Source organism: Gorilla gorilla, chromosome 4, assembly GCF_029281585.2.
Source record: "Gorilla gorilla gorilla isolate KB3781 chromosome 4, NHGRI_mGorGor1-v2.1_pri, whole genome shotgun sequence".
Lineage (NCBI taxonomy): Eukaryota > Metazoa > Chordata > Mammalia > Primates > Hominidae > Gorilla > Gorilla gorilla.
Window position 1 is genome coordinate 152,026,138 of NC_073228.2, and position 12,580 is coordinate 152,038,717.

A 12,580-nucleotide genomic window follows, 5' to 3' on the forward strand; every position below is an offset into this window, starting at 1 on the left:
GCTCAGTCCAGCACACAATGCCTCAGTGACTTTTCTCTCCTACGCAGCATTTACTCTATTTCCTCCTGGGGCCCTAATACATGCTTCTTAAAAGGAGCACATTATATTCCTCTTCCTTTTCTCTTCTTTCTGAGGTGGGTCAGCTGTGACATGAGGGATGGAGAGAGTGGGCCTCTGTGTTTTGCTCTAGTTTTCTGGCTGCAGCTGAACTTGTACTGTTCCTGTTCCATTTCTGGAGGAAGCCAGGGAAAATATCAGGATGAGATGGGGGTGTGTTTAGCAAAACATGGTGTCCCAGATTGTGCCAGGAGTAGGCATGGTAGGCAACCTTGCATAGTGTACAAAGAACTTCCAATCATCCTGAGAGTAGAATACTCTGGCTACATTTTAATGTCTTAAGTAACACCTGCCACATCAGAGCATATCAGCAGTTTATATAAATTATCCATTGACGTGTGTTGCAGACAGAGATAAAAGCCTAGAGAACATATGGAAGACCAGCCTACTTTTCTAGAATTAGGAATGGAGGAACAGTTAAATGTGGTCCTTGGTCAGGCCCTAGAAACTGCAGTTTCCATTCTCTGGGGTCAGAAATGTTGCTACAAGGAAAGTCCATCCCGAGGGAGGATTTGCTCACTGACTTTTCCCTTTCTGTGTCTGGATTAAAATAGCTGTGGAACCCCAGTGAGATGGCAGATAATGATTTTTCTCCCTGTGAATGTCCTCAAAGAGTCTAGGATTCAACATCAGAAGATCCTTAGTATAGACAAGCATGCCTGAATCATCAGAAATCTTTGTCTTAATCCAAAGAGGTATTCTTTGCTTGATGAGCAAGTACAGATCCACTCCACTTATTGAGAAGTTCATGTTGTCTAGGGACCTCAATAGCCCCATCTTTTTTTTGCATCCCCTCAAAAGATAAATTTAGGTGAAGCTTCAGGTAAGGAGTTGCTTTTTCATGACATGTAAAATGTTTTCCCACTAAAATAATACACTTATGCCCATAGAGCAACCTATGATTTACTTCTGAGTATTCAAAGATCTGTTACTGAGCTCTATACTTTTAATCAAGATAGTTATTCAAGGTTTAACTTTTTAAACATTTGTTTCTGAAGAAGAATGGAATAGGCTTTCCAAATACATAGTACTGAGGATACAATGGGCAGAGTAGAGATGGCTCTTCATTGTAAAAGTCATCTTAAATCCTGAGTGTCTCTACTTTAGTGATTGTATTAGAGGGCAACAACCTGAGACAATATTTCAGAGCATCAGTCCAAGGACACACCAGGAGGAAAAATGGCCAAATCTTTCCCAGTATTCTCACTTTTGTCCTTTATCTTGATACATTTGGTGTTATCTTCCGGTGAGTAATTTAGCTGGTCTTGGCCAACAGTTGAAATTGATTTGTGGGCTTTTACATCATAATCTGAGAGAGAATGCTTTGAAATTATTCTTTAACTGGGATGAATATATATATATATGTGTGTGCATATATATATATAAATTATCCATTGACATGTGTTGCAGAGTGTATATATGTATATATATATATTTATATATATACTCAGAGTATATGACAAAATGAAGGTCTCTGCCCATTGAATCAGTGTTTTAGACTCTCTCTGTCTCTATATTTGTATATACACACACACACTCTGAGTATACTCAGAGTATATATATGTATACACATACTCAGAGTATATATATATATACACACACACACACATATGTATATATATATAGAGAGAGAGAGCGAGAGAGAGAGAGAGAGAGTCTAAAAGACTGATTCAATGGGCAGAGACCTTTGTTTTGCCATCTTTTGCATGCCAATTATGAGATTTAACTCATGAGGGCAAGGAGGCTTGGGTGACTCACTGAGGTAATATGTAAAAGTGACTAGCAATATAATATGCATACATGAGATCACATCTGGAAAATTTAGAGTGTTTGATTTGCTGTGTATTTGACTGGACCATTATCTTTTGTGCCCTCTTCTAGAGAAGAAATCATGTAGGGAGTCATAAAGAGGTCTAGCCTCAAGGGCTGCAGAGCTTGCTTTTTCACATATTTACCAAGAATTCCTGAGTATTACCCAGGTGTCTTTTACGCCTAAAAAAATATGATGATTGGGCCAAAAGATCACTTTAAAGTTACAGCATTGCTTGTTTCTTTCATACATAGATTACCAGCTTTAAATCCTCTCAAGTCCAAGCTAATTAGGAAAATTATTTAGTACACTGGACTGCCAGCCTTTATGAAACAGTGATGCGGCTATATAGTCCCCTGCTGATATCAATTAGGAGTAAAAGATTTATTTCACATTTAAAAAAATGAATGAATACATGTATAAATGAAATAATGTTTTCCATTGCTGAAAACTTCCTTGATAATAAATTAGAACTCTTTTATTCTGCCAACAGATTAAGCTATAATTTAACAGGAATTAAATTCTGTAACTATTTTCATGTATTCTCTAGTTTCAGGCCCTAGACACTGGTGGCCACCACATGGAATTATTAAGGTAATGTTCCATTAAATTTCCCCCCAGGACTGACATTATAATATGAGGTCTTGTTTTTTGGAATTGTTACTGTGGAAACTTAATGCCTCAAGGTCACCCGTAATAGTCTTCAAGGCCTATTTGTATGAGGGTGGTGGATACACTGCTGAAACAGTACCCCAGAGTAGAGATCCGAACTTGGAACCCAGACAACATTCACTCATACATACACCAGAGAACCCTCTTTAGTGCCTGAGAAATATTGAAGAGTATTGACAATTGCCAGGAGCATGACAGGTTCTTAAGAACCTATGGACTTGGGCATAACATGGTCCTGGCTCTCAAGAAGCTCATAGTCTGATGAAAAGAATGACTTAAAAGAATGCTCCTAAATGTCTTGAGATGTACAGAGAATGCCTATGCAAGTTGTGAATGCAGAAGGCAACTTCTGGATATGGGTGGAAGAAAATGTGAAGAACAGTAGATACCTGAAGAGAGCCTCAAACTATGTTTGCAACTGAGGGCAAAATGGAGACATCTTTTTCATTTTCGTCTACCTTAATGAGCACTGCATATAATGTGAGGTCAATCGATATTTGATAAGTGAGGGAAAAGATGAATGAGGGATTAAACTTTTGATTTTGATTCACATTTGCATCACTGTATTCCTTCCCTTTAGAAGTATTAGCACCTTAAGCTTTTGTCTAATTCATAAATTTTAAATTTTATTTCTTCTTTGTAAAAAAGTCTGTCATGAGTTGACTGTTGAGAAAGATATTTTGAGGGCAGCTCTACCTTCAAGAGACCCGAGGACCAGAATGTGAAGCTTGTCAGAGGCTACTGCCCCAGAAAAAGGATCTGCAGAATTTGTCCAGGATTTATACCCTGGTCTCATAAAGCTCAGTTCTGGAATTTTCTTCTCCAGAAATTTACCTGCAGGATAAGTCTGCCTCATGCCCATAAATCCATAAACAATAATAAATGTGCTCACTTTTACTTATTTTCTTTAAAAAATATTTATTAATCACCTATGCTGTGCCCTAAGATACACTATTGAGGAAAGCAGTTATATTCCTTTTCCTCATGAACCTTGCAGATAACCAAAAAAGGAAGAAACCAACTATGATTTATGGTAAATTTTATAAATACAAGAAATAAAATGGTATGATAGAGAATATCTGTTGAGTATAGAGATAACTACTGTAAACAATGGGTTCAGGCAAGGTTTGTCTGTCATGGGGATATCTAATGTGAGACTTGAAGGATAAAAAGTAGCCACCCAGGTGAAGAGGGGGGAGAAAGACCTTACCTACCTGGGTCACTAATTGAAGCCCTGTGTGACTGGAGCACAGACAGGGAAGAAAAGTGGCAGATGCTACAGTGAGAGCAGCAGGTGGGATTCTTACCTGAAGAATGCATAACTTCCTCCAAAGAGAGAGAGAGAAAAGAAGCTATATTTATAGACAACAATATAAACTGTTCTTACTCTTGTCTTTGATAACTGTATATTCTTTCAGACTCAACTATTTTATATCTCATTTATTCATTTGGCAAATGTTTATATAGCAATGACTAATGCCAATATATGTGCTGGGCACATAATGACTAGCCTAATCAGACACAAACCTTTCCCTTCTGGGCTTATACTCCTTTGGGGGTGTGGGATTAGTTAAATAATTAAACAAATGCACTGTTACAGACTGATTAAAAGTATAAAAATAAATAACAGAGAGTTGTGACCGTATTTTAATAAATAGTTCTCAGAAAGTGGGTTATAACCTGAGCTCTAAAGTTAGAATGATTTTAGGTTGAGAAAAAATATATTTGGTGGGGTGGTTATGACACGTCAGAAGACCTTGAGGTGAGGGAAAGATAAAGAATTTATAAAAAAGAAAAGCAAACTAACGAACTTACTAAAAGGGCAGAAAGCAAGGTAGTATCAGGTAAGGGCGGAAGATTTGGGAGGTTCCAGGTCACATAGGGACTTTTAGCCCATATTAAGAAATACTTTTTTATAATGTGCAATGAGATTCAACGAAAGGACCTTAATCAAGGAAATAAAATGATTCAATAGAAGTTTAAAATATGAAACTTCAGGAAATAAGGAATAAAGGAAATGGAGGGATTAGTTGGGTAACGATGGTGACCTGGCCATGATGGTGTTGAATAAAAAAAGAGGGAAGAGGAATTTCTAAGTTAAAACATGACCCCCTTCTTTCCAAATTCCTAGCCAAAACTTTCTCCTACTTTGTGCGTGTGGTATTTTATCTGTACCAATCTTATGACACTTATGGAGCCCCTGAGAAAACTAGCCTCAAGCTTCATAATCCCAGAGTCACTACTTCAATTCATCACCAGCACCAGCATTGTCCAGAGGAGAACTTCCCCCTGAAAACAAACATCCCTGAGTCCGGGTCCCTGAGGAGACATGTCCCTTCCTTTGTTTTCGATTTTTTTCTACAGTGCCAGGGCATTAGTCTTAGTGATCTCGCACTTTACAACTTTGAAACAGGAAATGGCTTGAGGATTTAGAGAGTGAAAAAAAAGTGATAAATATTTGAAATCAAGGCATGTGGATTCTTCCATTATTGATCTTCAGTTTTCTTTGCTGAGCTGTCATAGAAAGTCTCTAAGAATCTTTCCAGATCTAATAATTGGGGCATAAAGAAGATTGAGAGAGAAGCCCCAGATAAATAATCTATTTATCTACTCTTCTTCTTCTTTTTTTTAACCATAGCATAGTTGGCCATTGTTCTCCTTTATTGAGAAGGTCCTGACAACCAGGGCATCATATTGTCACCAAATGGGATATATATAGGTTCTAGTTCCATGGCTTTGTGGAGATGGGAAAGAGAGCTTTTGTGAGAGGGGAATATTGTCTTGACTATGCTTAGATTTTTTTTTTTTTTTTAGGTGGGGTCTTACTGTGTTGCCTAGGCTGGAGTGGAATGGCACCATCATTGCTCACTGCAGTCAAGTGATCCTCCTGCCCCATCCTTCTGAGAAGCTGGGACTGCAGGCATGCACCACCATGCCTGGCTAATTAAAAAAAAAAAAATTGGAGAGACAGGGTATCGCTCTGTTGCCTAGGCTGATCTTGAACTCCTGGGCTCAAGCAATCCTCCCACCTCAGCCTCCCAAAGTGTTGGAATGACAGGCATGAGCCACCACGCCTAGACTATGCTTAGATTTTCCTAATAAAGTTCAAAGGTGACCTACCTGTCTAAGTGGGATTCTAACTGGATAAATCTTTTCAACTCAATTTCAGGTGAAATGTCCATATGAGAAAGTAAACTTGAGTTGGTACAATGGAACAGTCAACCCCTGCCCTGGCTTATATTAACCCGTCTGTGGCACCAATTTTATAACCTATCATAATCCCTGCATTCTGTGTGTTGAGAGCTTGTGAGTACTATTTGGGGAAAAGAGGGGAACTGTAAATATGGTTGTCCATAGCAATTACCATCTACCCTTCCTATCAAGTACATCAACCTTGAAGCCAGGAATTTGCTCCAGTTCACACAGATAATAATCAGCACCCACTCAGAAAAGCACATACTAATTGAAAGTCCACAGGACTAGAAAGTAGACTCACTGTACCGAATGACATTCCTCAGGTCCATTCTGGTATCTGAGCCCTTACATTCCCATATGCCAATTGATTGACTTCCACTCAAGAAGCTCTCAAATATCCCTTCAGGCCCTGAATTATTTTTTTATTTTAAGAAAAATTGTAGTTTTGCTTTCTCTTAAATATCTTCACCCCCTTATGTGTTTGAAACTCTGAACTACAATGATGATGTAATTGCAAAGTTTGGATCTTTTAGCTGAGACAGTGTTTAGATTTTTGGATTTATGTGACATAAATCAGTGATTAGATACTGAAATCTTATAACGCAATGCTTTCAGCTTTGATTCCTATATGAGTGAGTGCATTTCACAGAGCGAAAAATTTTCCCCATGGCATCGGATTGGAGCTCTTAGCCCAATCATTTTTTAAATTTTGTGCAAGGAGCAATGACAGGAATGTGCAAAGCTCAGGTCATCCCCACTAATAAGTAATTCAGCTAAAGTGTGAGAGTATTAACAGAATAGTTGAGGATTGATATGCCTCACACATCACAAACTCGGACCTGATTACACAGCTTAATTTCAAAAAGACTGTAGCATGTCTCATATCTCCAGTGGCATCTTAGAATCAAGGAATGATAACTAGGTAAGAAATCCAATAATTTTGTCTTTTGTCATTAGTCAATTCCCTTTATACTCTGGATCTTAGTTTTTCCAAATATAAAACCAGGTTTTAGATAGATAATTTTAAAAGTATTTTTTTAGTTCTGACATTGTATTACTAAATGAAATGTTTATTCTGATACTTCCTTTAGGAAATCTCATGGAAGAATCAGGTTTTACCATGATGGAAAATGTTAGCTGAGTGGACTTGAATGTGGAAGATATCTTCTTGGTTTTTTCCTCCATGTCTCCAATCTCCCTCTTGCACTTTTTACATCTCCTTGCATTTGTTCTTCATGACAAAGAGCTATCACTACTGAGCTTGTAGCAGATTGTTTAAAGTTCCTTCCATGGACCTCTCCCCTCACTGACTGATTGCCTTCCATAGTCTCCCTAATAAATACACTTTTATGAAAGTCTGATTTGACTTGGGTCTCAGATCTGTGTCTAAAAATCTAAGAAGTAGAAGAAATTCAGAATTTCAGTCATGGGTCAAAGGCAACTATTGAGATTAACCAGCTCTCTAATGCTAATAACACTGAATTAATCTATGTCAAGCCTCCAGATTGTCTTCCGAAGAACATGACAGAAATTTCTTCCATATTCCTTTGGCATTAAAAAAAAAAGTAATGGAACTATAGGACATTGTACTCTGCTTGTAGGATTCCTGTTGCCTAACTTCTGCAAACTCATCATTAAACATCCTCCCTTTTGGACTCAGCCTCGAGACAGAGGTATTTACACATGTGCAGCTTTGATCAGCAGGGCCCCACATTCTCACCAGATCTATTTTGCCTAGAAGAACACCTACATTATTGGTATCCATAAATGTCCCATTGGTCATTAGCCTTTTTCTTAAATTCTCTGGACACATTTTAGCCCCTAAAACATATAGGGACACCTTTTTCTCTCTTATACTTCATATGTATTTTTTACTTCTATATGTACAGCAGACTAATAATATGCACTAATATGCTCTCTTCCTTTCAGAACTTTGCTCCCTACTGGCTTGGGAAAGAGTATCTATTCTGCCTCTCACTACCTTGCAAGGCTGTGGTCAGAGTGTGTACATGTTCTGTTACATCTTTGATCTTACCTCCCATGCTGATCACATGGTGAATACATGGCTCCAGTGAGAAGGAAACAATCACTTTTCATGTATCATCTTTAGAATTAATATCTCTGGGAAAAACTAGATATTCTCTAGCTTTATAGCATGCCAATTTCCATTGCTCCAAGTCCTGGGCTATGCAAGAACACCAAGAACTTCAGGGATCCTGGGAGGATTGTTTTTTAACATTATTGCTGTATCTTTGTTGACAATTCTTCTGCAATAATTAATTTGCCATTAATGTCATCAAGTGAATTCTTAAAAATCTTAAATAGGCACTATTAATAGCCTTGCATGAGATCTGAGCTCTGTTATCTCTAATCCTCTCTAATGACTTTTTCTTTGCTTTGGGTAGTTTCTTCACACACGAGCACCAATTGTTAATCTTCTGATCCCTTTATCCAGCTCTCCTGTGCAGTAGTCCTGCAGACACCAGCCAGTTTAGTCTCTATTTCCTTTCAGCTCTGTATCCTCAACTCGTAATTGCTTCATTGAGATTCCTCTTTCCTATTTCTAGAATCTCTTACAATGCAAAAACCAAGGCCAACTACAGACTTTAATTTATTTATTTTCCATCTGTCAGGAATCTGTCCTTCAGTGCCTCGTGTCCTAGTGTCATGTTTACATATTTGTCTGACTATTTTTGTTGTTTCAGGTAGGAGAATATATCTTATCTGGTTTTTCTTGCATCATATTGTTTGAAAGTAGAAGTTGACTTTATCTTTTATCATGCCATTGTACTTATTTTTTATACTTCTTTTTCCTATGATACCTCCTAAAGTCTACACTAGAATACATTGTCATTATTCTACTTTTTGTAAGAATTCCAACGGATAAGATTTGTGCTCTATAATACTACAAATCTTTTTAGTGGATAAGAAAGCACTGACTTAAACTGTCAATGGGTAACAGTAAAAAGATCAGTAAAAATAATTTTTTTTCTGTCATTTGATAGTAGGCATTCCCAAAGACGTAAAGGAGATCAGCATGCATCTAAATGCAAGATGGCCTCCTTCCAGTGCAACCCCTAAGGATAATTTTCACAGGTCTCTTATGACTGCTAACATGAAAGGAACTTCCCCCTTTTGCGGTCCTAGCTCTGACAGTCACTGCCTGTGTTCTCATTCTTTCTTTCTCTCTCTCCCTCTGCCTTTGGCAGGTGATTTCAAATTCCTCCCTCTGATTCCCTGCATATTTTATCCTTTGGTTATTGATTAGCCCCAGGTTTTAGTTATTGCCATCTTCCACCCACCCTGCTTCCTCTGCGTGACAAACCCGCTCACATCTGTATTACTCTGTTGCCTATATACGTATAACTCATTTACCCACATCATGAGACTGTGCCCATATTCTTAGCATGAGACACTGGACATCTTTATATATATATATATATACACACACACACACACACACACACACACACATATATATATATACACATATATATATATATTCAATTTAATGACTTTGGACATGCGCATACAACCTTGAAACCATCGTCACAATCAAGGCAGTAGACATATCTGTCACCTCTAAAAATTTTCCTGTGACTCTTTGTTTTTGTTAATGCTGCTGTTGTTGTTGTTGTAAGAAAAATTAATGAGATCTACCCTCAATCAATTTTGAAGTGCACAACACCGTATTGTTAACTATGGGCACTATGTTGTATAGTAGATCTTCAGAACTTATTCTTACATAATCAAAATTTTAAAACCATGAACAACAACTCCCCATTTCTCCCTCCCCCCAGTCCCTGGAAACTATTATTTTGTTCTCTGCTTCTATGAATTTGACTATTTTATTTTATTTTATTTTTTTGTTTTACTTTAAGTTCTGGGATACACATGCAGAATGTGCAGGTTTGTTACATAGGCATACATGTGTCATGGTGGTTTGCTGCACCTATCAACCCATCATCTAGATTTTAAGACCTGCATGCATTAGGTGTTTGTCCTAATGCTCTCCCTCCCCTTGCCTCTCATCCCACAACCACCCCAGTGTGTGTTGTTCCTCTCCCTGTGTCCATATGTTCTCATTGTTCAACTCCCACTTATGAGTGAGAACATGCGGTGCTTGACTTTCTGTTTCTGTGTTAGTTTGCTGAAGATGATGGCTTCCAGCTTCATCCACTTCCCTTCAAATGGCATGATCGAATTCATTTTTATGGCTGCATAGTATTCCATGATGTATATGTACCACATTTTCTTTATCCAGTCTATCACTGATGGGCATTTGGGTTGGTTCCATGACTTTGCTATTGTAAATAGTGCTGCAGTAAACATACATGTGCATGTGTCTTTATAGTAGAATGATTTATAGTCCTTTGGGTGTATACCCAGTAATGGGATTGCTGGGTCAAAGAGTATTTCTGGTTCTAGATCCTTGAGGAATCACCATACCATCTTTCACAATGGTTGAACTAATTTACATTCCCACCAACAGTGTAAGAGTTTCTATTTCTCCACTGCTTCACCAGCATCTATTGTTTCCTGACTTTTTAATAATCACCATTCTCACTGGCATGAAATGGTGTTTCCTTGTGGTTTAGAATTGCATTTCTCTAATGATCAGTGCTTATGAGCATTTTTCATGTTTGTTGGCCTCATAAATATCTTCTTTGCGAAGCAGACACTGGACATCTTAATTTCACTGGCTCTTGTGGGATCTTGAAAGTCAATCTATCTAATATGGATCCTATGCTTTTCTAAATTTGCTTTACACATGTTTTGATGTAATGAAAATTAATGCTATCACTCTCTCTAAGCCCTTTTTCACTCAAACTCAATTTTAATATACTATAAATATATATTCCTTATATCAGCTTACATATCGATCAAACTCATGAACATTTATTTAATTCAAGTCATCTTGTTTTAATGTTACTATTAATCTTAACTGTTATCTCAGGTTCCATTCTATTCTTCTGACCATAATTTTCCATTTAAATATTATCTGTTAAAAATCACTATCCTTGGTTAGTTATAATAGAAATAAACATCTTAGTATGACACACAAGACACTTTATTTCATCTGTGAAAGACACTCTCGAAGCCCAAGTTGAACTATAATGAACTCTTGTAGGACTTGTAGCAAACCCTATTTGCCCATAAGGTGGCAGTAAAGCATTGCTCTTTAGACCAACAACTTTGACAATACTTTTGGCCAACTTGTCATATAACAATATGATTTTGGGGAAATTGCTAGATCTCTATGAGCTGCAGATTTCTTATCATCTAACATGGTAATATCCTTCTCCCCAGGAAGATGAAAGCTCCTAACATACTCAGCCTTGACGTTTATTCAGGTGTCACATTGGATGAGAGTATTCGGAAATGTTTCTAACTAATGGAATATTTGTAACTAACAAATGGACTAAATATTACTCTTCTAATCCTATGGAGTTTTTTTCTTTCTGATTAGCTTATTTTTACCCTGAGAAAGTTAATTCAGAGAGACAGACTTGTGTAAACTGTTTTCCATGTATTTTCCAAGCAAAAATTTGGAATGAGTTAGATATGGGCCTATGTAGGCTTCCAGAAAGTCATTGTTATTTAAAATAACAATGAAAACAACATGACAAATCTAAGCCACAGTTAATTTTCTTTAATATAAAATTCATTGATTTATTTTTATTATTATTTTCAACAAATCATAATTGTGTACACTTACGGGGTGTAATGTGATGTTTTGTTATATGTATACAAAGTGGAATGATTAAATCCATCTAATTCACATATCCATCACTTCACTTATTTTTTGTGGTGTGACATTGCAAATTTACTTTCTTAGCTATTTTTAAATAGGCAACATGTTTTTATTAACTATAGTCATCCTTCTGTGCAGTAGATTTTATAAGCCTATTATTTTGTGTAACTGAAACTTCGTACAATTTGATAAACACCTCCTCATTCCTTCCTCCCCACCCCCACTTCTAGCTTCTGGTAACCAGCATACTACTCTCTACTTCTACTTCTATGAACTTGATCTCTTTTAACATTCTGCATTTAAGTGTGAGTATGTGGTGAAAGTGGGCATCTCTGTCCTATTCCATATCTCAGAGGAGAAGCTTTCAGCTTTTCACCATTAAGTATGATGTTAGCTGTGGGCTTGGCTTATATGCCATAACTGTGTTTAGGTACATTTCTTCTATGCTAACTGTATTTAGGTACAGTTTTTTTCTGTGCCTGGCTTATTTCACTTTACATAATGTTCTCCAATTCTGTACATATTGCTGCAAGTGACAGAGTTTCTTTCTTTTTAAAAGATGAATAGTATTCCATTGTATATCACACTTGGAAATATATCACATTTTCTTCATCCATTCATTTGTTGATGGACATATAGATTGTTTACATATTTTTTCTATTGCAGACAATGCTGTAATGAATACAGCATGCAGATACCTCTTCCACGTGTTGACTTGAATTCCTTTGGGTATATACCCAGAGTGGGATTGCTGGATCATATAGTAGTTCCATTTTTAGTTTTTTGAGGAACCTCCATCCTGTTTTCCATAATGACTGTACTAATTTACATTCCCAATAAGAGCGTACAAAGGTTCTGTTTTCTTCACCTCCTTGCCAGCACTTCTTATCTTTCATTGTTATAATAGCCATTCTAACAGGTGTGAAGTTATATCTTATTCTGGTTTTAATTTGCATTTCCCTAATTATTAGTGATGTAGAGCATTTAAAAATAAACATGTTTGCAATTTGTTTGCCTTCTTTTGAGAAATG

At 37.0% G+C, this 12,580-nt stretch overlaps 1 protein-coding gene across 1 annotated transcript; it reads left to right on the top strand.

The window, feature by feature from the left end:
• Window positions 1–1,296: 1,296 nt before the first annotated feature.
• On the top strand, window positions 1,297–6,931 carry SPINK14 (serine peptidase inhibitor Kazal type 14 (putative)). The gene is given in 4 exon segments (XM_019026810.3): window positions 1,297–1,363; window positions 2,478–2,521; window positions 5,769–5,905; window positions 6,886–6,931. Coding segments are annotated over 4 exon segments (294 nt in total).
• Window positions 6,932–12,580: the final 5,649 nt, after the last annotated feature.